The sequence below is a fragment of the Macaca fascicularis genome, chromosome 4 (assembly GCF_037993035.2).
Source record: "Macaca fascicularis isolate 582-1 chromosome 4, T2T-MFA8v1.1".
NCBI lineage: Eukaryota > Metazoa > Chordata > Mammalia > Primates > Cercopithecidae > Macaca > Macaca fascicularis.
Window position 1 is genome coordinate 165,751,515 of NC_088378.1, and position 27,426 is coordinate 165,778,940.

At 50.5% G+C, this 27,426-nt stretch overlaps 1 protein-coding gene across 8 annotated transcripts in view; it reads right to left on the reverse strand.

Moving 5' to 3' along the window:
* Positions 1-2,742: 2,742 nt before the first annotated feature.
* The window catches only part of RREB1 (ras responsive element binding protein 1), a 147,329-nt gene continuing 122,645 nt past the window's right edge, over positions 2,743-27,426 (reverse strand). For 6 of the 8 annotated variants that reach the window (XM_015449923.3, XM_005554108.4, XM_005554110.4 and 3 more), the window contains exons 10-13: positions 23,083-25,993; positions 14,379-14,543; positions 7,472-8,275; positions 2,743-6,173 (exon numbers count right to left, since the gene is read on the reverse strand). In XM_015449923.3, coding sequence (XP_015305409.3) covers positions 5,716-6,173; positions 7,472-8,275; positions 14,379-14,543; positions 23,083-25,993 — 4,338 coding nt within the window. In that variant the 3' untranslated portion in view covers positions 2,743-5,715. The remainder of the gene's footprint in view (positions 6,174-7,471; positions 8,276-14,378; positions 14,544-23,082; positions 25,994-27,426) is intronic. The other 2 variants (XM_005554115.4, XM_074038898.1) reach the window with 1 other exon arrangement.

The following is a 27,426-nucleotide window of genomic DNA, read 5'->3' on the forward strand; positions in this document are numbered from 1 at the left end:
CAAACCTTAATGTGTGCACATATCCACTGCGGCCCTTGTTCACATGCAGATTCTGACTCAGCAGGTCTGGGTGGGCCAGAGGTTCTCATTTCTGTTATTTTTCGGTTTGTGTTTTTATTTTTGTGAAGATGCGATCTTGCTCTGTCAATCAGGCTTGAGTGTGAACATAGCTCACTGCAGCCTTGAGCTCCTGGCCTCAAGTGATTCTCTTGCCTCACCCTCCCAAAGTGCTGGGACCACAGGCGTGCACCACTGCGCCAGGTCAAGCTGAGGTTGCCATTTCTAACAAGCTCCTAGGGATGCTGATGCTTTGGGTCTTCAGATGACAATCTGAGCAGTAAGGTAGCAAGGGACTAGGCCTCATCCTGGGTGCTAGGTCTATGCCACCAGCTCCCCCATCCCCATGCCCCATGCCCCATGCCCTCCTCCAGTGGAATAGGCTTTGGTGCAGGGTGGGGATGCTGGATAAGCACCAAGACCCAGGCAGAGTCCTGGGGCCATGGGGAGGCCACAGGCTGAGCGGGAAGGTAGTGGGATTACAGGGCCAGAGGAGGCCAGGTAGGAGAAGGTGGCAAGACTCCCCAGGGTTTGAGGATAGTGCGTCTTGGTGATCTCCCATGAGGCCCTCCACTGGCCGTTCCCCACAGTGTGCCATGAATGCGTGTGGTGAAGTTCTACCCACTACTTCACCAGGGAACCAACGAAGCATTCCTATGAGAAGACTCTGTAGAAACAATAATGAGAGCCCCTAACATGCACCTTATATAATTAACTCATGGCATCCACACAACAATGCCCATGAGGCAGGTACTATTGCTATCCCCTTCTTAGGAATGAAGAAATTCAGGCACAAGGCCATTCACCAGCCCCAAGAGGCAGAGCTGGGATTTTCATGCCAGCCAGCCTGTCCCCAGCGGCACGCTCATGGCCACTTCTTTGCCCTGCATCCCTAACACAGGGCAGGCGGTTGGCTATGTCTTTGGGCTGGAGGATCTGAGGTTTGAGATCCGCTTACCCAGGGCTAGTACTCCGCCTACTCCACCAGCCACCGCCCACGCAGGCATGCGGATCCCCCAAGCTCCCACATATAAATGTGTGTTAAATTCTCCGCCTTTCAACAGAGAGGCCTGAAAAAGCTTAAGGACCACAGCCACAGCTCTGGTCCTGCAGTGAGGTGGCACTTAGTAGTGTATGGTACAAGTACACTCAATGCATTTTAGCATTATCCACCATCAGCCGCCTCCAAAACCAACTTCTTTCAGTGTTGCTTTTTTTTTTTTTTTTTTTTTTTTTTGAGACAGTCTCACTGTGTTGCCCAGGCTGGAGTGCAATGGGGGCCATCTTAGCTCACTCAACCTCTGCCTCCCAGGTTCAAGGGAGTCTCGTGCCTCAGCCTCCTGAGTAGCTGGGATTACAGGCACACACCACACCTAAACTTTTTTGTAGTTTTAGTAGAGATGGAGTTTCACCATGTTGACCAGGCTGGTCTCAAACTCCTGACCTCAAGTGATACTCCCACCTTGGCCTCCTAAAGTGCTGGCATTACAGGTGTGAACCACCACTCCTGGCCCAGTGTTGTTTTTTTTTTTTTCTTGAGTCGGAGTCTTGCTCTGTTGCCCAGGCTGGAGTGCAGTGGCGTGATCTCGGCTCAGTACGAGCTCCGCCTTCCGGGTTCACACCGTTCTCCTGCCTCAGCCTCCCAAGTAGCTGGGACTACAGGCGCCCACCACCACTCCCGGCTAATTTTTGTGTTTTTAGTAGAGACAGGGTTTCACCAGGTTAGCCAGGATGGTCTCGATCTCCTGACCTCGTGATCTGCCTGCCTCGGCCTCCCAAAGTGCTGGGATTACAGGTGTGAGCCACCGTGCCCGGCCCCCAGTGTTGCTTTTTGAGAGCCACTCCCTAGTTACAGGAGTTGAAGCTCTGCTGATTGCTATTTTACCCAAATGTGAGTTTTAACCTGCACCGTCCCCAGCCCTAGGGTTGTTGTTCCCTCCCGTCTCACCAAAATCTGGTCACACTAACAGATTTTGTTCTCCCTCCACTAGGTGCTGACTAAATCACTTACAACTGGGTTGGGGGAAGAAGAGGTGAGGCAGACTTCTTAGGCATTATTGCACAGGAAACAAAAATGCTGGCTTTAGCCAATGACAGTGGCCTGCACCGTGGTGCCCCATTGGGTCCAGTCTCCTGGCCCTGTGCACCCAACACCAAGGTCTCCACTCTGAAGCTCTGACAGTGGCCACCCACTTAACTTTCCACATGCTCTCAAAGTAGCTCTCACAAGTGCGGCCGAGTGCTTTTCTATACAGCAAGGTCTTGCTGTGTCCCCCAGGCTGGAGTGCTGAGGCACGATCATAGCTCACTGCAACCTCAAACTCCTGGGGCTCAAGACATCCTCCTACCTCAAACACCCAAATAGCTGGGACTACAGGCGTGTACCACCATGCCCAGATAGTTCTTAAACTTATTTTTTTGTAGAGATATGGGTCTCACTATTTTGCCCAGGCTGGTCTTGAACTTCCGGTTTCAAGTGATTCTTCCGCCTTGGCTTCCCAAAGTGCTGGGATTATAGGCAAGAGTCACTGCCCCAGCCTCCAGAGCGAAGAAAAATGCTGCCTGGATGACAAGAGCTTTCCTGGGCACCTGTGATTCCCTCCAACGGTACTGCACACCTGGGGGCTGCCCCAAGTGGGCTGTGGGTTTGGGGATGGGATCACAACAAATCACAGGACGGCCACGTGACCGGCAATCTGCCGCTTTTAAAATATAACATTTATTGCTTAGATGGTTTGATACAGAACAGCTTTCTTCTCATTCTGAATTTGGAAGTTCTATACAACTGAATACAAAGAGGAACAAAAAGTACCAAAACCAAACTTGTGATTCTGTTCATGTGGCATAAACCAGTTTTGTACATAACATGTAGCAGCAGTTTTTAAGTTCCCTTTAGAAAAATATGCATTCTACAAATTTATTATTGTTTCCTGTTTAATGCATGGGCTGAAATCACTAGGATCAATTTCCTTCTTGAAGAAAGAGGAGAGGAAAGAGACGAACAGAGGGTCAGAACGTACGGTGAATCCTCCCGAAACTGGCATCCGGCTGTTCTGTAGCTTCCCCAGCGCTGCTTGGAAAACAGCCCTCTGGGTTGTTCTGTTTTCACAGCCAGGTGTTTCATGTAGTGATTGAATCTCAGCATCATGTCCATTAATCAATGAGGAAAAAAAAAAAAAAAAAGAAAAAACTTGCACCTCAAAAAACTTTTCAGAAGATCCATATATATATATTTTTTTGTAAAAGCCCTGAGAGAAGGAGAAAGAGAATCAAACAAAATGTATAGAAACAAATTAGCTGGACATGCAAACTAAGCTATGATTCACCCAGAGTTTAAACAAATCACAAATTTCACAGTTTAATATTGGGGGGTGGGGGAAGGGCAAAAACAACAAACAAATAATACGTTTCTCCACCTCACTAATAAAATGTGGCAAGACCTTATTGACTACGAGGGTACAGATCAAGGCTAAGTAAAGCTTTAAATCAATAGTGATTATTGCGAGCGGCAGCCCCGGCTACTCACGTCGCTGGGAGCTGATTACTGCTACATCTCACCGCAGCGTAGAGTTTACTCACAGCTTCTCCCCACAATATTGCGAGTTTAGTGTGGAGAGTCGCAGAGAAAAAACACAAGAAACCCCAAATAATAACAACAAAAATAACAATAACAACTGTAATAATAAAAAAAGAAACCTAAGGGATGTATGAACTGGTTTTAACTAAGTAGACCAAGGAATCATTGGTTCTGATTTGCATTCATCTCTACAGTAAATAAAACCTCATTTTTAAACTGGTTCATACATCCCTAATACAGTTAAAAATCATATATACCTCAATCTTTTTTCCTTTCATATGCGAAGATATCACTTTTCATTATCTCAAGAATATCTATCTTCCTTTGAAGTCTGGGAGGTTGGATTTCAGAAACTGGTGAAGCGGTGGAGAAAAGGGGGTGTGCATGTTTCTGTGCGAACAAGTCTATGTAAAGGAGGGGCACTGGGGCCAGAAAAAGGCAGGGGAAAGCAGCTGGGGTACAAGAGGCTCCACACACTGCAGCAAGCACAGGGGTCCCCAGCAGCAGGCTGGCTGGGGGCCCCTGAGGTCTCGGCTGAGGGACAGGAGCTCAGGTGCAGTGGGGTACATTTTCCTCCCTGCAGGCGGGGACAGTGAGGGACGTCTATTGCCTGCCAAAGATGCTTATGGGTAAAAAGAATCCTGCCTTTTTGCACCCAGGGGTTTGGGCTATTTAAGAAACTAGAAACAGCACATTTATCTTCAAGCACCAACTCCACATCACAGGAAGGTAAATATAAACCTATTTCTCATCTGACATCTTGCATGTGTAGTTTTATTACCAGTAGTAGTATTTCCTCGCTTTGCAAATGACAGTAGCACAGCTGGGTAAGGCGTGGATTAGGCTTAGCAGGAAGACTGGGAATACCTCGCTCACGAGTAACGTGCCTGGTCACTGGGTCACTGCTTTGCTTTCTCCACAGTCATCTCTGCAGTGCTCCAGGCACGGCCCTGGCTTCTTGACGCCTGTTTCCTGGATGCACGCACCCTCACTCCACCCTCTCTGAGCTGCTCCTGGGCCACGCCTGGGAAGACTGCTCACGGCCCTGCTAAATTCTGCAGTGACAGAAGAAAGGCTTGTCTCATTACAGTAGAAGAGCTACCACCCGAGGGTGCCAACCACAGCCGCAGGCACACGTTTACACGGGGACCCGGGTGCGGCACAGGTCTCCCAGGACAAATATTGCCCATTTGATTCTGCTCACTGCAGAGAACAGCAAACTGATGAACTAACAATAATAATAATAATAATAATATTAATAATATAGATACTGAAAGGGAAGAGGAGGCAATCAAATATATGCTATCCGTGCATGTTTTCCATAGGTTTAGACGCCAGGGGAGTAACTCTTCTCTATAGTTAAGAATGGATGTCTTGAAACTTGAACGGTGACCATGTCTAATGCTGACAGAGTGGAAACGGACATGAGGCTGAAGCTAGAATCTTTCCTGGTTTTGGCCTGAAACCATATTGGAAACCTTCATCAACCACATCCTGTAATACCAAGGACCAGATGACAGCTCCACCATGAAGCACACAGAAAAAAGGAAAATGTCTATTTAAGAAATTATCATCTTATTCATCTTTCCTCTGGTCATTTACACGAAATTCACATCATTTTCTTCCAGTTATTGGCTATGGGTACCCAAGGGTATGTTTTTTCCTTCTGTTTCCAGCTCACAGAACAAACGGTGCTATCACAGATTCACAAAAACAAGCTCACACACACCAATAAAAAATAATGCTAATGCTCAAATGAAGAGGTCCTCTCCAGACAATTCATTATAATTATTTGTTTTGTTTAAGAAGTCATTTTGGAAAAATACAACACCCACGATAATATGGAGGGATCCGGTAAGTAGTTAAGGCACTGGAATCGGCACGGGCTGTGGCCTCCCGCACAGGCTGCGGTAAGGCTATGGCACTGAGCGAGCAGCCACGCTCCTGCTTGTCTCTCGCACTCACTCTCTCTCTCTCTCTCTCTCTCTCTCTCTTACTCCCCAACAGCCGAAGGGCACTGAGGAAACCCCATGACGCTTTGCTCTGCTGGCTTCTGTCTGTGCTGAGGGGGACTGAGGCTGTCACTCCATCCCCGGGAGCTGCGAGGTGCTGTCAGCTGTGGCCAGGGTTGGGTGAGTGGGCCTCTTGCTGCGAGGTTCCAGCAGGTCCTGCCCCAGGGCCACTGGGCTCTCTGGGTTAAGGTCACCCTGGCCAGGCTCAGACGGCCGCCTTGCCGTGACCTTCTCCTCCCTGTGGCTGCAGTCCTTTGTGGCACTGGCCAAGCCCTCCTTCCGGCTCCGGGTGACGGCCATGTGGCTGCTGGTGCTGGGAGCCAGCTCCGCCTCGTTCTCTGAGACGGGGTTGTTGCCACTGTGGGTGGACTCGTTCTCGCTGTCTTCCTCACCCCGCTCATCCTTGTCACTGTCCTTCCCATGGTGTTTGGCATGCCTGGCTTTCTGGTGGATCCGCTGGTGGCGAACCAGGCTGTGCTTCAAGGTGAAGGTTCGCTCGCAGGTCTGACATTTGTATGGCCTTTCCCCTGGAACAACGGAAGAAAGAAAGAATTTCCATTAACCAAAAGGCACCAGTACCCACCACACCCTGCTCTGCACAGGAAGAATGAGGCTCCCAGGCTATGTGTGAGGGACCAGGACTCCTTCCTTCTCAGCCAGAGGCCTCTTCCTTGAACCAGCAAACAGGACGGACAAGCTCTGTTTGCTGGTTCAAGCTATCAGTTTGAGACGTTCCCTCTCCTTCCTCTCTCAGTCCAGGCACTCTACATACTGATCCAGAAAACCCAAGTCCCAGAAGCAGAAGCCTCAGGAGACATGCGGACTGGCCTCGACCAGAGCCTAGGAAGGAACCTAGAGGGGGACGGGAGTGGGCCCTCTCAGGAATCTGCATGGACAGCAGCACCTAAGTCGGAGGCACCAGGTACCCTCTGCATTGCGATGTGGCGCAGCGGGGGCTTTCCTGATGCTCACACGCCAGGCCTGGGGCAGGGCCCACCACGCTTTCTGGGAGCCCAAGAATATCCCTCTTCTGAGAGCCAAGGCCCCTGGTCCTTCACACCCGCAAGCGCAGCGAACAGCGGACTGTGCTGGGTTGGGGCACACGTGTTCACTGCGGGCTGCAGATGTGACAGGGAGGGAAGCTGCGGCTGAGAGGAGGGACAGGTTATTTTGGAAGGAAGGAGGATATATCTCTCTGGACTCCATGAGCATATCCAGGTCTTTGTCTCAAAGCAAGCGCCCCTGCTCTGGGGTCTGCAGCCTCCACCCTGTGGGTGGTGGGTGAACTCTAGGAGCAGTGTGCAGGGCAGTGGCTAAGAGTCCTGTCCCAGTCACCTCAGCCGGTTGCACGGCTAAGAAAGGAAAAGACCCTCCTGGCCCTAACGGATCACCCAGGGTGCCTGCCGCCCCACAGTGGCCTGGGGCAGCGCCTGTCGTCCGGGCCACAGGACTAGACAGGACCAAGTGGCCCCAAATGGCCAGCACAAGCACCCTCTCCTAGATACCTCTTTGAAACAGGGCAGCTGTCACCCCAGCTCTACAGATGGGAAGACGGAGGCTCAGCAGCGCTAAGAGGCGGATCACATCGTTCTCAAAAACACAAGGGCCAAGGACCCTCTCCTGCCTGGCTGCAGGCCTGCACGGTCTTCCAGCGCTAAGAGGACAACTCCTTAAAACTCCTAGTTCACGGGCTTAAGGAGCACACCCGCAACGTAAGCAAACGTTCTCTCGGCGGCCTCCAGCGCCGCTTCAAGGCAGCTCCTAGGACAGAGGTGCCCACCTGGCCGCCTCTTGTCGGGCTGGGGACCTGGCCTGCCCTGGTTACCTGTGTGGGAGCGCATGTGCCGGGTCAGGTCCTGCAGCGACCAGAACCGCTTGTTGCACACGCTGCAGACCTTCTTCCTCTTGTCTGCCTTGCTGACCACGCTTTTGGGGGAGTCTGTCTTTGGTTTCTTGTCATCGTCGCTCTTCTCCGAGGACCTCTTCTCGGTTGCGCTCTCCCCGTCGGAGGGGCCCTCAGTCTCCTCTGCAGGCTTTTCCGCCGGGGCCTCCCCGGCGCCCGGGGCCGACTCCACCACCTCCACCGGGGTCTCGGGGGGCTTCTCCTCCTGCTCAGGGGCGGGCGGGGGCCCCTCCTCCGCAGTGCTGGCGCCATCTCCCTTCTCGTCCTTGGGCTCCTGGCGGCCGTGCGCCTTCCGGTGGCGGCTCAGGGTGCCCAGGAACTTGAAGCTCTTCCCACAGGTGTCGCAGGCGAGCTTCTGCTCCTGCGAGGCCGCGCCCCCGGCGCCTGCCTCGCCCTCGCCCTCGCCCTCGGCCAGCTTGAAGTCCATGAGCTTGGTGGCGAAGTCCAGGTCCAGGCTCTGGTTGCTCGACGCGTCCTCTTCAGCGCCGTCGGCGTCACCGGCACTCTCCTCAGCGCCACGCTCCTCTTCCGGCTCATGGCTCTCCCCAGGCCCGTGCTCTTCTCCGTGCACAGGCGAGGCCGTTTCCGCCTTGGCTGGCTCCGCAGGGGCATCCCCTGTGACCTGGCGGAGCTCAGTGGCACCCTCCGACGGCTGCTCTCTGTCCCGTGAGGTGAGGTCTAGCACTTCGCCCGCGGTGGCTGCAGTCTCCGCATCCGACTGGCTGTCTGTGGGGCAAGCACAGCGGGGAGGGCTCAGAGGGGCACCACCAGGTACGCTCATGCCAGGGACGTCGCCGGGAATGGGCTAGACCCACGCCAGCAGCCTGAACCCCAAACCAGTGAGGACTTCTTTCGGCCCAAATCCTCACCACCTGTTACATTCCCCCAGGAGGACCAAGATGACCCCGGGGAGGTAAGAAAGGCAAAAGCAGCCTCCACATCACCTGAGGTGTGTTCCCAGAGCTGGCTGTGCCCCCGAACCCCCGGCTTCCACTGCTCCCGCCCCCAGGAAGGTGTGAGTGACTCAGGCAGGGCAGACAGGGGCTGCGAGATAGGAGAGGGGTGCATTCCAGAGACTCGCAGCGCCAGGGAGGTTGAGGAAGCTTGAGTTATAAGTTATTTTTCCAGTGCAAAGAGATCATACAAACATGCAACATACACAGGACCACCCCCACCCCTAATCCCCCAAAGCATGGTCTTGATGAGTTTCACAGGAAACCACCCCAAGCCTGCATTCTGTGTGTATGGTATGCACTCTTGCCTGACGCTCATCTCCAGGTGGAGGCTGCAGAGACCCAACGGGGTGCAGGCAAGCTTGTAGGCTTCCTAGCTGTCAGCCTCCCAGGGGTGGCGGAAATCTTTCAAAGGAAGGGCACCCTTGATGCCAGGCTTGGCAACAGCAGACAGTGAGGGGAGCGGACTGTGAAGGGCTGTGGGTGCCTGTGAAGACAAGGGGTTCTGGCTTCCGGGCATCTCACCTACCCTGACTTCCTGCCTTTTGATTTGTTCCTATCTGTCCATTCCACCCAGTAAAACTGTATGTGGAAAGCCTACCAGTTTTCAACAGTCCTTTTAAGGGATGGCACGGTTGCAACATTCACAGCATCAAACAGTGTCAAAAGGCCTTCTCTTTCCTAAGGCTGAAAGAGGACTTAATAACTTCTTAAAATTATGCACTACAACAGTGCATTGGAAGCTGGTGGAACCTATTATTTAGCTGCAGATCCTATGTCTGATTTTTTATTATTCAAGACGGAGTTTCTCCTTGTCGCCCAGGCTAGAGTGCAATGGTGTGATCTTGGCTCACTGCAACCTCTGCCTCCCGGGTTCAAGCAATTCTCCTGCCTCAGCCTCTCGAGTAGCTGAGATTATAGGCACCCACCACCATGCCCGGCTAATTTTTGTATTTTTAGTGGAGACGGGGTTTCATCACGTTGGCCAGGTTGGTCTCGAACTCCTGACCTCAGGTGATCTGCCGACCTTGGCCTCCCAAAGTGCTGGGATTACAGGCGTGAGCCACCATGCCTGGCCACTGTCTGATTTATTACTGTAGGGATTCAGAAGTTCCTCTGAGAATTAGGTGGATGAAAGTCATTGTTTTACGGCACAAGTATGAGATGCGCCTCCCTCAACAGGCCAGATGTGAGTGCAGTCCTTGAGCCAGCAGATTCACACACCTAACCTGGATTCTTACTTGGTGTGATCAGGCGTAACTACAGTATCAACCTGCATCTATCACTTCTCCTCAACATCACATGCTCCATTATTTGGCCATCAAGGCGGTCAGGAGGGCTGGGGTAAGGAGCTGGTCCTGCCCCATCCCGAGGTCTGAAGAGACAGTACCTACTGCTCACACCTGCTTGGGGCTTTAGGCTTACCCACAGCCATCTGCATAACGCGTCCACTTCCATCATTTCATTTCATTAGTTTTACACTGACTGCACTTTTTGGCAGCCACTGTCTGAGTATCTCAAGAGGTTTCAGAAGGAAATATTATGGTGTGAATATAAAATTTTAAAGAAGAAATGATTTTGCAAAATTATCCAAAAGCTTAAAGAATATGAATCCTGAGATATGCACACCAATGTCTGGGCCACATTCCAAGGAAAAACAAGATATTCGTTTTCTTGAATCATTTCAACAGAGAGCAGCTATAGAATGGATATTGGTATAAACTCTACAATAAAAATACAAACTGCTCAATTTGTTTGCTGGCTTTGTGGGTAATTTCCCTCCCTAGAGTCAGGGTCTCCCTATGTTGCCCAGGCTGGTCTCGAACTCCTGGCTCAAGGGGTCCTCCTGCCTTGGCCTGCCAAAGTACTAAGGTTACAGGCATAAGCAACTGTGGCTGGCCTTTGTAGGTTTTTTTTTTTTTTTTTTTGAGATAGAGTCTTGCTCTGTCACCTGCGCTGGAGTGCAGTGGTGCAATCTCAGCTCACTGTAACCTCTGCTTCCTGGGTTCAAGTGATTCTCCTGCCTCAGCCTCCCAAGAAGCTGGGATTATAGGTGTGAGCCACCATGCCCGGCTAATTTTTGTATTTTTAGTGGAGACAGGGTTTCACCATGTTGGCCAGGCTGGTCTCAGAACTCCTGACCTCAGGTGATCCACCCTCCACGCCCTCTAAAAGGGCTAGGATTACAGGCATGAGCCACCACGCCCAACCGGTTATTTTTAAAAGATTTAATCTCTGGTTACTTCCCCTTTGTCCCCAGTATATCCTAGGCTACTTCTATTATTTTTTTTTTCAGCAAAGAACATGCATTATTTTAACTGCACAGAACATATTTAACATGATAAAGCTTGAAAAAAATAAAATAAATTTTGAAATAAAACCCAAATAAATATACTAAGATCAAATTGTTCCTGCTGTTGGGACCTTCCTTTGTGTGGATAATGGAGACAGATCACCCGAGTACAATGAAAGGCCAACGCCCTCTTGGGACACAGGGGGCTTGGTTGTATTCTACCAAACTCCCACTAGGGGGAGTGTTTTAGCAGTGCAGGCTGTGCCCTTCACATTCTAAGCAACAACTGATTTTCATTAGTGATTCTCATGAACAAACACTTCGCCTCTAAACCTATCATGAACAGTCAACTTACAAGGCCAGGTGCTGTATAAATCCCCGCCCTCAACCACCCAGACTCCCAAATGAGGTAGCTGAGCTGATGACTTTTTATATAAGCAATGCTACCTTAAAAATATGCAGTTCTTCCCTCTCCCCATCAGTCCCTCGGTTTGTGTTCAACAACTAAGAAAACTGCCAGAGGAAGCAGAAGGAATCCTGATAGATAATAAACCCACAGCTCCTCCTACAGGACAGTGGAGACGGCCCTAGTCAGCTCAACAATTAATAATCTATTGTTTCCTAAAAATTAAATGCGCCTCAACCGATGCGACAGACTACCAACCGAAGTAATCATCTGACCTGGCAGGGGTGCGTCTGCAGGGAAGCCACCGTGTCTGCACTCTACCCAAAGCATCGGAGGACTGAGAGGGTTTCCTGGGGTGCAGTCCATGCTGACATGTGGGACTTCTGGGCTGGTAAAGGTGGTCACCATTAAGGGAGAGTTTAAACACTTTCACGTTTATATGAATTAAAAACAGCCCTATGTAGGTGCCTACAAACACGAAGACGCGGCATCATCGGAAGGACCAAGGGCATGCCCTTCAAGGGCAGAGGGGGCCAGGGCACCTCTCTGTCGAGGACAGTGAATGGAGAATTTCAGTTGAAATCTGAATATTCAAAATGGACCTTTGAAGGGAGAACTGCCCCCACTGTGGCATTTTAAGCATTCTTTTGGGGGACTTTATGTTGAAAAAAGTCAGACCTGCATTATAAAACGTGTAGGAATTTTAAGAAAATGCCACCTAAGCATATAAGCCTAGAAAACCCCTCAAGGACCTCCTTGGTCATTTCCTCCCCCAGCCTCCCCCTTTTTAAGTGGTCTTCCTTCAAAGCCTCACTTTTTTAACTTCACTGGGAGGAGCCCAGAATGAAGGCTTCACCCCATGCCCATCATGCTCATCTGGTTTTTAAAATCCCCCTTGAAATCACTAAACTCTGCCTCCCTAACCTCTTTTCTCTCCCACTTAAATCTCAGTCCCTTTTCTCACCATGGACTGGGACCACAACTAAACCAAACATGTATTTTCTCTTTGCTAGTTTCACATTACAACTTTCAGTAACTTCCTTTTCTAGAGGTTTTATCCCCTCAAGAAAACCTATATAACTTCCGGGGTGGGGTGGAGGTGGGAAAGGGCTTTGCTGGGATTTGGAAAACAAAACTTATGAGTACAAACTTATAAATACACTTGGTGCTGAACCGAAGCTAAGACCATAAATTCCGACTCAGCTTTGTGTCTGCAGAAGTCAGCAGGAGCCCCAGCCCTTGTTCCTCCCTTATGATAAAGAAGCTGAATGCAAAATGCATATTCAGCACAGAGTTACTAAGACTTATTTGTAAACATGGAAACCCAAGGGCTCCCCCTCAGCTCCCTCAGTTACTGGCTGCTTTCGCTACTGTGGAACCACTATGGGAAGATCACAGTGTAGCTTTCAAAACCAGGCTGAAAGAAAATGTTCCAGACCAACAGGTAACGTGGCGGCCGATGGTTAAACATTAACAGAATGGTCTGCAGCAAGTGCGTGCCTGCCAGCACTGGTGTGTACTTCCCGTGGGCTGAACTGCAGGTCATCCTTGGCTCACAGGGGTCCAAGTTAGGGGAAGATTCCGTGGGCACCCACATCTTTCTTCACTCAAAGATACTGGTGAGTTATGTGGAAGTGGAAGCTGGGGAAGCAGTGAGCAAAGCAGCTTACACTTTCATACCCTCAGAGGATCTGATCTGGACTGGCAGTTGGGCAGTCAAGAGCACTCACAGTTGGTTTCACGGGGCTCAGTGGGAGGCGTAGAGAGGGGCAAAGGGTGGCCTCTCCAGATGCGCCCCCACATCGCTATAACCAAGGTAAGGACAAGGGGGCTAATGCCCAACCCGCTGTCCACACTGACTCCTGAGGCAGGGGTGCCTCCTAACTCTAGAGCACCCCATCTCCACCCTATCTAAGGAACAGAAGCCACAGGACGCAATTACAACCCTAGAAAAACATAGCTGGGGGGATCTCTTCGCAGCCACGAGATAGTGTCAGGTTTTCAAGACTTGCAGAACTGGGCCGGGCGCGGTGGCTCAAGCCTGTAATCCCAGCACTTTGGGAGGCCGAGACGGGCGGATCACGAGGTCAGCAGATCGAGACCATCCTGGCTAGCACGGTGAAACCCCATCTCTACTAAAAAATACAAAAAACTAGCCGGGCGAGGTGGCGGGCGCCTGTAGTCCCAGCTACTCAGGAGGCTGAGGCAGGAGAATGGCGTAAACCCGGGAGGCGGAGCTTGCAGTGAGCTGAGATCAGGCCACTGCACTCTAGCCTGGGCGACAGAGCGAGACTCCGTCTCAAAAAAAAAAAAAAAAAAAAAAGACTTGCAGAAATGGACCCAGCACCATGATGCTGTCCCTGTTGCTAACCAGTGGCAACTGGCGGGGTGTCTAAGTGGCCTGCAGCAGGCTGGCTTTTGTTTTGTTTGCTCTTGGGGGCGAGGATGGAGAACCCCAGCAGTCTGAGCGGATGGAGCGTACCGATAGAGGACATGAGTAAATTCAGAAACTACAAGGGAAAAAAGGTGGCAGAAGACGTATCGGGCAGCCGTTAATTGCTCTGTGGGTGCTGGAGGGAGGAAGCACACATCAGCACAGGAGAATAATACTCGGATTCAGGTCAAGCAGAGATGTGATTAAAGAAAGGACATGCACAGTGCTTTTTCAAACAAGGACAGTCTTACACCGGGAAGAGAGTTATTGAAAAGAAGAACACCGCACCCCTTGTTCCTTCAATACCCTGACACCCCAGGGAGCCCAGGCCTGCTCCCGAGGAGGCTGCAGAGGCCAGGGCTCCCCAAACCTTTAAGGTTTCACATCCCCTTTAGATGAGTTCATACCCAGGGCTAAAGTTGTAGGCCTTCCCATACATCCCACCTCCCAACATCGGGAACAAAGGCCTCTTCTGCCAAGAGGGTGACAGATCTTCCCTAGCAGCCCCGAGAGTCACCGAGGGGCACTGTCACTGTTTCCTGCTGTATGTCTAGGCGATCTGACCCAGGAGTTATGCTCCCTCCCAATCATCAGTAGGGCCCGCCTTTCTACTAATAGGCTCTGCATCCTACAGAGAAGTGAACAAGCAGCCCCTCCACAGCTCGGACCGGAGTTAGATACAACTCTTAACCGAACTCCTCTGTCTCCCTCTCTCTGGGTTCTTGTTCACCTGGCGGCACTACCTGTGCTATCATGGGATCCAACATCACTCTCTTTTGACTGGGGGATAAGCCCGTTTCTTCTCAGGGAACAGGTGGTAACTCCGTGTTTGCGCAACTGGTGGCGTTCACAGTTAGATTTGGTAGAAAAGAAGGCATCGCATTTTTGACAAGGGAAGGGTTTCTGACCTGAAGCAGGAAAAAAAATATATATTTATCTGGCTTTCTACTGCAATGAAAAACAAAAGTCGCTTTTGTTTATTCTTCTGGGATCACTGGCAGTTGTTCCCCCCTCCTCCACCCCTTCAAGAAAATTAACAAAACACATTTAAAAAAAAAAAAAAAAAAAACAAGAGAACATCAGTGACTACAACGATCATTCTCCCTTTTCCTAAGTTGAATGGAATATGAATTTTTGTCTTCAAAATACTAAAATAAATGAAACTGAAAACTATACATTTAAAGTAAAACAATGCTATTACAATTCAAATATTAAATAATGACAACACAAAATAAAAGTGAATGAAGAGATTTTAGAGCACAGCAAGAAAACACCTATATTCTATCACAAAGAGAAAGATGCCCTCTAACGAGTTCTAGTGTGGCAAGGACACCATAATATGGACACTAGGAAATCCATTGGGGAACCCCCTGGGTATCTTTGGGGGGCCATGAAGAGAAGTCAGGGACAGCCCCCGGCCAGGGTGGCCAGTACCCTCCCACTGGGGAATGGGAGCAGTGAGTTCTGACTTCCCAGGACAACTCCTGTCTGACTTGCTGAGAGATCCTGCAGTGACTTCTCCTCAAGTTCACTGTGGTCCTAGGTGGCAAGAGTCAGGAGATCTTCTCATTATATTAAAGGTTCTTTCTTCCCCCTGCTCCAAGCTTGGTTGCAAATGAGTGACCAATATGTAACTATGTCTGCATTTGATCATGTGCTCCATTCAACAGATGTGCACGTGAAGAGGACATTTTGGCGGCCCTGCCTCGCCGCTAGACCCATCTCAAATGCACAGATGGGTGAGCCACAGAGAGGCACAGTACCCTCCTGCTTTGGTCTGCCTACCCTCTCCTTTTACTTGGATTCCTTTTGTGCTGTAAATGTCATGTTTGAAAATGCAATCGAAGCTCCTCTACAACTTGTCCTGGGTTTGTGTGGATGCATGTGAGGCAGAAAGAAAGCACAAGGGAAAAGGGAGGTGGAGAGGAAAAGAGAGGAGGAGGGAGGGGATCAGGAACCTTCAAGAGATGGAAGTTGGTGGTGCATCATTTGTGTATCACTGCATTCCTCCCTTTCCCCCAAGTCGCTGGCGTCCAAGGTCCCAGTTGCTAATGTTACAGGGTAAAAGGTTTTATGTGTTAACTAACCTGACTTCAGAGCTGAGGCCTAGTACTTTTGTCTCATAGCCGTGGGATTGCCACAATTAAACAGAGCTCCCTGGAAACGCAGATCACAGGGGCCTCTGGCGTTCGTTTAGATTAATGTTGACAGAAACCTGAACTAGCGCAGGTGCCCAAGGCCACACACTCCCCTGCGAATGCACAGCAAGGGCCTGGCACCTGGGGACCAGCCAGAGGGGCCACGTGTTTTCCCAGGGGAAGGAGGGACTAGCCTTGACAGGCATGGCTGTGTCACACGACTCCAGGGGGCGCCATTTGTACAGAGCGTGAAGGTGTGGACCTGGCGCCGCCCCTGTGACAGCATGGCCACAAATTTACATCAGCAGCAATAATCAGAGACAGGCGACACTGATTCCATCCTGAGCTAAAAGACCCTTTTAGATGATGCTTACAAATCTCCTCAGGAGCTTTTAAGATAAAGATGCTCGCAACAATCAAAGACAACAGAATTAGAAACCTGGCAAGGGCAGAATCAGAAACCCAGACACCCGGCCTGCGTGCTTCTGAGGAGCTCCACAGGCAACCGGAACAGAGGTGGAGAACTCACTGACTGTTTTCAGGTCTCCTCATATCATTCTGTAAGTGTTTTCTGCAAAATTTATTTTTAAAACATCCACATTAATAAAAAAAAAAAAGTATGACTAGTTGTACAGTATCTCAGTGTTTATGGTGCATCTTCCAAATTACTTCTTGCAGCCATGCATGGTGGTGCATGCCTCTAATCCCAACACTGTGGGAGGCCGAGGCGGGTGGATCACTTGAGGCCAGGAGTTCAAGACCAGCCTGGCCAACATGGTGAAACCCCGTCTCTACTAAAAATACAAAAATTAGCTAGGCATGGTGGTGCGTGCCTGTAATCCCAGCTACTGGGGAGGCTGAGGTGGGAGGAGCGCTTGAGCCTGGGAGGCAGAGGTTGCAGTGAGCAGAGATTGTACCACTGCACTCTAGCCTGGGCGACAGAGAGACTCTGTCTCAAAAATAAAATAAAATGAAAAAAATTACTTCTTGTTTTTCATTTAAAATTGAACACAGTATTTAATAATTTCAAGTAAAAATAAAGTACTTTTAATATTTTATTGTCAAAAGGTAACACTGCTGCTTCTCTGAGTCTGGCCAGATTGAGAAAATAACTGGGCCAAGAGGAAAACAAGTAAGAAGCTATTATGATAGGATTCTTGATTTCAAAGAAAACGGTCGGCTTCTCGCTCCCCCTATCACATGGTTTACTCTAATTTTCACACTGGTAAGTGCGTCACCTTTACAGCTGGTTAGGACTGCCAGGCTGACGTCCCCATGAGAAGGTCCCTATTAATGCTAAATTCAAAAAACAGTCCATGATGCCAAAGTATTGCATCAAACTATGAAGGCTCCCAAAGTGACATAACAACTCACACGAGTCATTAAAAGCTCACATTTCACTGCGTAAGTCTGACATTTTTACATAGCAGTGGGCTTTCTGGATTGCAGGGATGCAGGAAAACGGGCCCGTTTAGTATTTTATAGTAACACAGGTTTCAAAAACACTTGCTGGCCAGTCATCTATATAGAAAGTAGCAAATGATTTTATCTATTTGGTAGCTGCCACGAATAACTGCTTTAGGGGGGTATTTGTAAAAGCACCTGTAACCACAGGGAGTACCTGCACACTCAGGACCTACAGCATTCTGCAAGCCCCAACACGAGTACTGAAACCATCAGCCAGCTAGGCAGAGTGGCTCATGCCTATAATCCCAGCACTTTGGGAGGCCAAGAGAGGTGGATCGCTTGAGCCCAGGAGTTCCAGACCAACTTGGGCAACACAGTGAGACCTTGTCTCTACAAAAAAATAAAAAGACCGGGCGCGGTGGCTCACACCTGTAATCCTAATACTTTGGGAGGTTGAGGCTGGTAGATTACCTGAGGTTGGGAGTTCAAGACCAGCCTGGCCAATGTGGTGAAACCCCGTCTCTAGTAAAAATACAAAAAATTAGTTGGGTGCAGTGGTACGGGCCTGTAATCCCAGCTACTATGGAGGCTGAGGCAGGAGAATCACTTGAACCTGGGAGGCAGAGGTTGTGGTGAGCCGAGATCACACCACTGCACTCCAGCCTCGGCTACAGAACAAGACTTTGTCTCAAAAAATAAAAATAAAATAAAATAAAATAGTAAAAAAATTAGCCAGGCATGGTGGTGTGCACCTGTAGTCCCAGCGACTTGGGAAGCTGAGGCAGGAGGATCACTTACGCTCAGCCAGGAGTTCAAGGCTGCAGTGAGCTGTGATCATGCCACTGTACTCTAGCCGGGGTGCTGGGTGACAGGGCGAGAGCCTGTCTCAAAACAAAAACAAAAACAAAAAACTCCAAAAAAAAACACCCCCTCAAATTAGCCAGTGTTTATTCTCCCAGAACAGTCAAGAAATGAAGAAGGGCATTGGGGCAAGAGAAGGGTGAACAGTGAGAATAGTTTGATGAGGAGATTGGCATCTTGGCCTCCAAGATCAAAAAAACAGAACTGAAAACATTTCTGTTCATTTTTCAAAGACAATCAGATTAGAAAGGTGGGGTCTAACTAGCATGGAAAACCTTGCAGTTGCTTTTCTTTTTGTAACAAGATGGGCCTGAGCAGCCCAGCCTTCTCGCCATTGCTCCTCCACCCCTGCGTGAAGGCATGCTTTCTTTTGGTATTTTCTCTCTGTATTTGGCAGAAGTGTACACAGGACTGGGTAAAAATGGCCAAAGCTGTCTTTTAAGAAAGCTAAAAGTAGCCAAATACAAGTGGTGTCCCAGGTGCTTTCCACACCCAGGTTAGGATGACTCACTGACTGAAGCTCTGACCCTCACTGCCGGGTAGAAGCAGGGAGGAAAGGGTGTCAGGGGAAAGCCTGAGCCGGCTCAAAAAAGGTGCTCAAAGCACCCATGAGAAAGGCAGTGAGCCAGGGAAGCCCAAAATGGACATCCCATAGTCCCAAGCCCGTCGCTGTGGGACAAGGAACCGGAGCAAACGGAAGGGGGAAGAAAACAAGGACAGGCAAGAACAGACTGGCTGTGTTTTCTGGCACCCTCTCCTCCACCTGTGGCCTAAAAACACACGAGATGCTCCCGAGGGGCAAAGGCAGGAACAGTGCACTCTTGTCTCCTATGGAGTGGCACATTTAGGTGGAGAAAGGTAAGGAACCAGGAACTGTCCTCATCAGCAGGAAACTATGGGCTGGGAGAGAGCTGGAGAGGAGTGGAAGGAAGGAGGAAAGGCAGGTGTGTGTGGAGACTGTGCCAGGGGTATGAAAAATGACAGCCCTGCCAGCTTCCTCATCAGACACAGTTCCTGGAACCTGAGCCGGGAGCAAGAAAAGGCTGAGGCCACATGCTCCTTGCCAGCAGCCAGCAGGTATACCCCTCGTTGGACACTGAACACCAGATCTGCTTCTTGCTGCCCCTGTGAGGAATGGGAGGACTGGAGAACACGTGTTTTGAGACAAAGTAGAGACAGTACAGTAATTTGCTGAGGGGGTAGGAAGAGGCCAGCATTCAAGGTGTAGACAGTTTGTTTAAATGCAGTCCAAAACCGGATGCTGCTCAATGTTTCTGGCTGGAACTCAGCTAGATTTTAACAGTATACTCAAAAACACAAAATGGCCAGGCACGGTGACTCACACCTGTAATCCCAGCGCTTTGCAAAGCCGAGGAGTTCGAGAACAGCCTGGGTAACTTGGTGAGACCTTGTCTGTACAAAAGCAAAAAACTAAAAAACCAAAAATATCGCACAAAACATCTTCTCTGAATAATACCTTTGTTTGCAGGGTGGCTGCAGAGTCAATGTTTAACATGTGTACGCTTAAGACTTTTTTCAAAGTTTTGGAGACAGCACCTCACAGAAGCCTAGGAAGCCAGGGATCCATGTGGCTCTGAGTGACAGCAGAGCTGCCTACCAGGAAAAAGATCAGGTCTGTGGGGAGAGGGGGCCCATCAGATGACTTCCCAGGCTCCTTCCAGCTCTAATGCTCCATGAATGGAAAATGCTCTAACACAACACTGGATGTAGCCAAGTGCTCCATATAACATGATTTAGCAGTGGTGATGCTGAACATCCCTGGAGGCTGAGAGTGAAGCACAGCAAAGGAAGTTAATGGAGCTCAATGGGTACCAACCTTCATACGGTGTCTATGCAGGTGGCTAACACGATTCCGTAGTCATTAAATCTCAAATTAGTTAATAACATTCTGATCCACAGTGGTGTCCCCCCCTTATCTCAAACTACTTCCCAATCTTCTGCATGTAGACACGTGGGAACACAGGGAAGCATGGAAGGTGCACCCTGCCCGCTTTCTACCTTCGCACAGAGGACACACTTGGTACACACACCCTGGGGCCAGGGGGCAGCTGCACAGAACCTGACCCTGGCTTGGAACAGTAGCTCCATCTCTTATTCCCCATATGGCTGTAGGCAAGTTACTTAGCTCCTTAAGTAAACCTCGATTTCCTTGTGGCAACACACAGATGACATCACCCTCCCAAGGTTGTCATGAACACTAGCTCTACCAAGAACATATTATGATAGGATACAGGGACTGTGCCAAAACAGACACATCTATCGAGGTTATCAGTAACTTTTAAGGGACAAGAGGCAGAATGTTTGTATTTATATCTACCCCATCCTATCTTAAACAAACCTCCTGCTTTCTTGCTCAGTTTTAGATGCTACTAAATTTTAAACCAACACTGGTATTTTGGCATTCAAAGGCCAGGCAATCATGACTGGATTCACAAGTGGGAACACATATCATGCACCTGCAAAGACATGGGCACAACTCTTAAAAAAGGAAATACCGGAGGAGGAAGATGGGGAGGCTGGGTGACAGCAGGGGGAGGTGAGAGCACTGAGGAAGGGCGCGAGCCAAGCCAATCATCAGATCCAGACCATCTGCTTTCTGAAAAGTGGTAACAGAAAGACTCACTTCTCCATAGACTCTCAGTAGCGATAAACAGGTGATACCCAAAAAGGGTAGCAAAAGAGACTGCTATAAGGGGCACCTTCTCTTGAAGATGCATTTTCTTCCCTGAACTGCTATCATCATTAGAATGGCTGCTTTACTTGTCAGGCTTAAACTATTTTAACAGGAAGACAGTGGTATGAAAGGGCAGTACATACTTTACAAATCTAGAAATCCTGGTTCTCCTTGAGTCTTCCCTGGATAGGCACTCCTGACTTGCTACTCCTCAATCCCTGGATTCAAGGACCCACCACAGCAGAAAGAAATGCCGTGTCTGTGTGGCAAGCTCTGGTGAGCAGTGCGGCCTCTGAGAGACCTATCGCTCCCAGCCACAACTCCCTCTGGCTCCCAGCTTCCTCTCCCTCCCCAGGCTCCATTCTGCACACTGTTCAGGTATCCAGCGGTGGCTCCATGACCTCCCTCCTGCTGTTCCACCTCATCTAGGAGAAACAGCCTTCCACGAGCTTCTCCAAAGCTTTGTGGGATGATCAACTCTATGTAATACATTTCCACCAAGATACAGAGCACAGCTCACACCAATTCCCACAACCCACCCTCAACATCCTGTCATAAACCTCCTGACTACCTTGGGTTACCATATTTAGCGCAAAAAGAAAAACCCACAAAAAAACCAGGATGCCCAGAGCTAAATTTGAATTTTGGATAAACAAATAATTTTTTAGTAAATCCCAAGAACTGCATAAAAATACTTATACTAAAAATTATTTGTTGTCTATCTGAAATTCAAATTTAACTGGTGTTCTGTATTTTATTCGCCAATCCAGTACCATGTGGTTTTAGGGCCTATCTATTTATTAATATTTTGGCTGTAAACCCCAAAAAGATAGGATCTCACTAATTTGCCCTTAGTTCAATAACATAAATCATTGAATACAGAGGCTGTTCACTGAGAAAATTCAGAAAATTGTAATTCAGGTGAGAGTTGTATGGCCACTTATATACTAGAAGCACCTGATACAAAATTATTTAAAGTATATTCCTATCCTAAACTTCTCTTTAAAAATCAACTTCTGGAAACTAACATTTGAAAAATACTTTTGGGCAGGTCGGGCATGGTGGCTCATGCCTGTAATCCCAGCATTTTGAGAGGCTGAGGTAGGCAGATCACCTGAGGTCAGGAGTTCGAGACCAGCCTGGCCAACATGGTGAAACGCCATCTCTACTAAAAATACAAAAATTAGCCAGGCATGGTAGCGCATGCCTGTAATCCCAGCCACTTGGGAGGCTGAGGCAGGGAGAACTGCTTGAACTTGGGAGGCAGAGGTTGCAGTGAGCTGAGATCACACTACTCCAGTCCAGCCTGGGTAACAGAGTGAGACTCCGTCTCAAATAAAGAAAAATACTTTCGGGGCCAGGTGCGGGGGCTCACGCTTGTAATCCCAGCACTTTCTGAGGCAGAGGCAAGAAAAGTATTTGAGCCCAGAAGTTTGAGATCAGCCAGAGCAATGTAGTAAGACTTTGTCTTAAAAAAAAAAAAAAAAAAAAGAAAAAAGGAAAATAGTTTTGGGGGTATCATTTTGACCATTTAAGTCTATTACTTAGAGCCTTTTCACACTTGGGTGTGAGTTCTTGGGGATGGACAGGTCGATGGGCTCTAGGGATCGTCGTAGGGGCCAGGGAAGAACAGCTCAGGAAGATGTTTTCCTGCTTCACCCGGACCAGCGCCGGGCCCTTCCGAGAGAAGTTTCTCAGAAAGGCTTACAATTGTAGCATAAACAGAAATTTCAAAACATTCTACCACCACTCATTGCTGATTTTCACAATCAACAGGGGAAGATGTGACTTAGTGAACCGAAAGAAAACGGCCAACATCACAATTTGTAAGATTTAAGAATACACGGCATCCAAAAAAACTTCACAAAATTTTCAAAATTTAAAACGCTGCACTGAGGACACTGGAATGGAATGTCTAGTGTCAAAGCACCGAGCTCATTATGCCCCAATACCTTCAAAGTCTCACTTCTCCGGAGCTGCCTCCCTGCTTAACCCAGTAGATAATCTGGCTACTGCCTCCGGAAGGGATGACGCGACGCCATGAGTGATCTGAGGGCCTGTGACCACTTTCACCTCAAAATGCCCTGGGTGAACACTCACTAGAATGCTGCCCTTGGAGGGCGCTGCCCTTGGAGGGCTCAGCCCCTGCACACAGGCCATGTGGGTACTGAGAGCACACAGGAAATACAGCACCACCAGACAAGCCCGGGGCTTCGCAGACAGGGGAAGAAGGCAAGCTAGGAATAACTGGAGCTGTGGGAGATTCATCTCGCTTATGACCCCCACCCGTGGCTCCCCCTGCCACGACGTAGGACTCACCGCCTGGGAGCCCGGTGGCCCTCTTACCAGTGTGTGTGAGCATGTGCCTCTGTAGGGAGCTGGCCCAAGGGAAAACCCGGGGACAGTGGGGACAGGTGATCTTCTGCAGGCAGTTGGTGTACGAGTTCCGCTTGGCCCTCAGCAGCTTGTCTTCTGGGGGACTGCCCTGCTCTTCATCACTGGGCCCGTGGTGGTCGGCGGGGGCTCCGGCCACCTCATCCTGAGTGTTGTCCTCCGCTGTCTGCAGAAACGGACTGAACTTGTTGGTGTCCGTGGTGGCCAGCATCTTCTCGATGCTCGCAAACTCCCCGCTGGAGTCCAGGTCCACCCCAACGCTGTTGGCGCGGGGCCGGCTCCTCACCCCCCTTTTCCGGCCCCTCTTCTTCGAGGTGCCCGCTGGGCCCTGCTCGGTGGGAGAGGCAGCCTCTGGGCTGCTGGCTGGAGCGGGAGGCTCACTAGACTCTTTTGGGCTGGTGGTGGCAGCAGGGGTGGCAGTGGTGGCGGCTTTGGGGACACAGCCTCCTAAGCTGTCTGAAGCCGTGGTGTTACTGCCAGTGCTTGCTGGCCCTGGATCCGCCACCTTGGTTTTCAGGAGGGTGGGGGCCGAGGATACAGATGAGATGATCTGGGCAATGGAGGCCAGCGGGGGCAGCTCTTCTGTCACGGGGGGCTTTGGCAAAAGCAGGGGGGGCTTGGGTCGCAATGGCCGCAGCAAGGCTGTGCCACTCAGGAGGGCTGAGCTGCCCACGAGGGGAGGGCTGCTGACCAGGGCTGAGGAGTAGATTGGGACCGCCAGCTGAACGGGGCCCTGCAGGGGCTGCGCTGGGGGTTCCGGGGTGGCCGCCGGCGCAGTGGCCATGGGGCTTTCCAGGATCCCGCTGGGCCCCAAAGTCACGGGAAGAGAAGGGCCGGGTGCTGGACAGGGAGAGGGCTGCCCGCTGCTCCCCGCCTCCTGCTCAGGCTTGTTGGCTTCGCTGGGAGTGGCCAAATCCTTGTCCCCTTTCCTGAAGTTCTTGGGGATGGACAGGTCGATGGGCTCCATGGAGCAGTCGTAGGGGGCCAGGGAGGAAGGGCTCTGGAAGGAGGTGTTTTCCTGCTTCACTTGGACCAGCGCCAGGCCCTTCTGAGAAAAGTCCAGGGGCTCATTGAAGTCCACCGCAAAGCTACTGGCGGGCTCCAACTTGATCGAGACATGGGGAGGCGGAGGCTGGGTGGGGCTCCTGTGAAGAAAGCCGTTCTGGGGCTCCAGGAAGGTGGTGAGGGGCTTGCAGTCACCAAGGGCAGCACAGCCACTGTCCTCCCCGCGCCCCGAGGCCTCAGTGGCTGGCGCCTCCGCGGGCCCCAGGCTGTCGGCGGCCAGCACGTAGCTCTCGATGTCCTGCTCGGGCACGTGCAGGTGCTGCTTGAGGATGTGGTGGATGCAGTTGCGCTTGGCCGCGAACGCGGCGCTGCACTCCTTGCACTCGAAGGGCTTGCGGCCCTTGTGGCCCCCGCCCAGGCCGCGGCCGCAGTGCGTGCGCATGTGGATGCGCAGGGCACGGTAGTGCTTGAGGTCCTCGCCGCACAGCCGGCACACGGTGTCCGGGGCACAGAAGGCGTCCACCAGCTCGGCCGCGCTGCTACTCACATACTCGATGTTCTTCTCGATATCCTTGCGGGTTGCCTTGAGGTGCTTCTTGCGCAGGTGCCGCTCGCAGTTGGCTTTGACAGTGAAGGGATAGTGGCAGATCTTGCAAATGTAGGGCCGCTCCCCACTGTGCGTGCGCAGGTGGCGGATGAGCGCGGCCTTGTCGGCGGCGATGTAGTCGCAGATGTTGCACTGGTATGGCGAGATGCCCAGGTGGGAGCGCACATGGGCACGCAAGACCCCCGAGAAGGCAAACACCTGGTTGCAGAAGCGGCAGGGGTAGAGCACCTTGCGCATGGCTGGCGTCTTTTTGCCGCTGGGCGCTGTCATGAAGGCCTTGAGCTCCCCCTCTGTGATCTCCTGCTTGATCTTGGCCTCCATGCTCAGCGGCAGCAGGGCCTCGATGATGCTGTCCTGCTCCAGCTGCGTCTTCATCTCGGGCTGGCCCGGTAGCTCCGCCCGCGGCTGCTGCAGGGAGAGCCGCGTGGCCGCGCTGGGCTGGGTCCCGGACTTGGGCTGCAGCAGGTGGGCGTTGGAGGGCGCCTCCACTGAGCCTTTGAGGAGCTTCAGGGGCGGCAGCGGCAGGCTGGGGCTGATACAGCCTGGGGAAGCCTGCTGGGCGTTGATGAGAGGCGGGGGCGTGGAGGTGGCCACCACCGTCCGTGGTGTGACCAGGGGCTTTGGCTTCAGAGGGGGCATGTGCTTGAAGATCGCCTGCAGTGGGGCGGCGGGGGCCTTGGAGAAGGGCGGAAGACTGATCTGAGGGGGAGCCGAGGCCGCCATCTTCAGAATCTGCTGGATGTCTGCCAGCTCAATGGCCGACTCGCCAGAGATGGGCTTGACCACAATGCTACTGTCAGGCTGGATGATGAAGCCCTTCTGGAAGGGCTGCAGGGACAGGTGCTTTATGCTGTCCTTGGTCGCGGGGAGAACTGTGAGAGAACCGCCTAGGGAAGCAGCTTCAAAAGGAGACAGGCTCAGCAGGTTGGTGCAGCCGGGGTCCTGAGGTAGCTGACACTTGAGTGTCTGGAGCTGAATTGCCTGGTTGTCATCCGGCAGGGGCTCCTCGGCGGGGACAGGCCTGACGTCTTTGGTGTGCTGCAGGCCAAGCAAGGCCAGGAAGCCCTTCTGGTCCAGGGCGTCAGCAGGCAGGGGCGTGGCCTGCAACTTTTCTTGACCCTGGTCTGCCGCCATGTGGGTCTGCTTGTGCAGGGCCAGTGAGCAGAGCATGGGGAACGCCTTGTCACAGGTGTCGCAGACAAAACGGTGCTGCTCGCTGATGCACCTCCGCAGGTTTGTTTCGCACCAGGCCTATATAGAACCCACCGGTAAAAGCAAGGGAACACACGTGAAGATTGAAAAAATAATCACTAAACGGAGATGCACAAAGTATTTGTTGTACATTTATCCCACAATCTTCCCCCATAATATAAAAAGAGTTCCCAGTCTAGGCAACATAGCAAGATCCCATATCTCTACAAAAAAAGAAAAAAAAAAATTTGCCAGGTGTGTTGGCTCATGCCTCTAGTCCCAGCTACTCCAGAGACCGAAGTGGGAGGATCGCTTGAGGCCAGGAGTTTGTGACTAGCCTGGGCAACATAGCAAGACCTCGTCTCTATAAAAAGCAAGAAAATTAGCCAGATATGGTGGTACATGCCTGTGTCCTAGCTATTGGGAAGCTGAGGCAGGAAAAGCACCTGAGCCTAAGGAGGTTGAGTCTGCAGTGAGACATGACTATGCCACACTGCACTGTAACCTGGGCAACAGAACAAGACTCTGCCTTAAAAAAAAAAATGACCTTCTCCTGCTTGCTAACACACTAGACTGAATAAGGAAATCCACAAAGCATCTTAAGAATCATGTTTGCATGATAAATGATATCAACCCCACAAGATATCTCATGAGAGATTCTGAAGCATAGTTAAGTAACAATACCACAAGAGTAGAATTAATTCTTTTAAAAAATGGGTGCCTTGCGAAACTGAGGGTGGGAGATGTTGGAGAATCAGCTACCCTACCCCTCTATGATTGTGGAAGGGGGACACTGCCTAGGAGGGGCTATGAGGAATGTCACCTGGGGGGTTAACATGGGTGGTGTGCATATGGAACAATCCATTGAGTTTGTTCCTTATACACTTGAAGAACAACACTGTTGATGCCTTCTATCTGAACTTCTTTAAATGGGGGAAAAAATAATTTCAAAGTAGTTTTATTTATTTATTTTTGAGACTGAGTCTCGCTATGTCATCCAGGCATGATCTCGGTTCACTGCAACTTCCACCTCTCAGGTTCAAGAGATCGTCATGCCTAAGCCTCCCCGGCAGCTGGGATTATAGGCATGTGCCACCATGCCCAGCTAATTTTTTATATTTTTAGTAGAGACGGGGTTTCACTGTGTTGGCCAGGCTGGTCTTAAACTCCTGGCCTCAAGTGCTCCACCCGCCTTGGCCTCCCAAAGTGCTGGGGTTACAGGCACGAGCCATTGTGCCCAGCCGATTTCAAAGTAGTTTTAGCAGGTGCTTTATTAGTGGGAATATATATGGCTCTTTTCTTATTCAGGTCAATAATGACCCAAACTGTTTTTAATAGAAACCACAATATTTAGAATATTTAGCTGCAACGCAGATAGTAAAGATTTTTTTAAAAGCCCACAAATTCCAATTATTATAGGGCTGGGGTGTTTTACAATTCACAACTTTTATTTTATTTAAAAAAAAAATTTTTTTTTTTTTTTTGAGATGGAG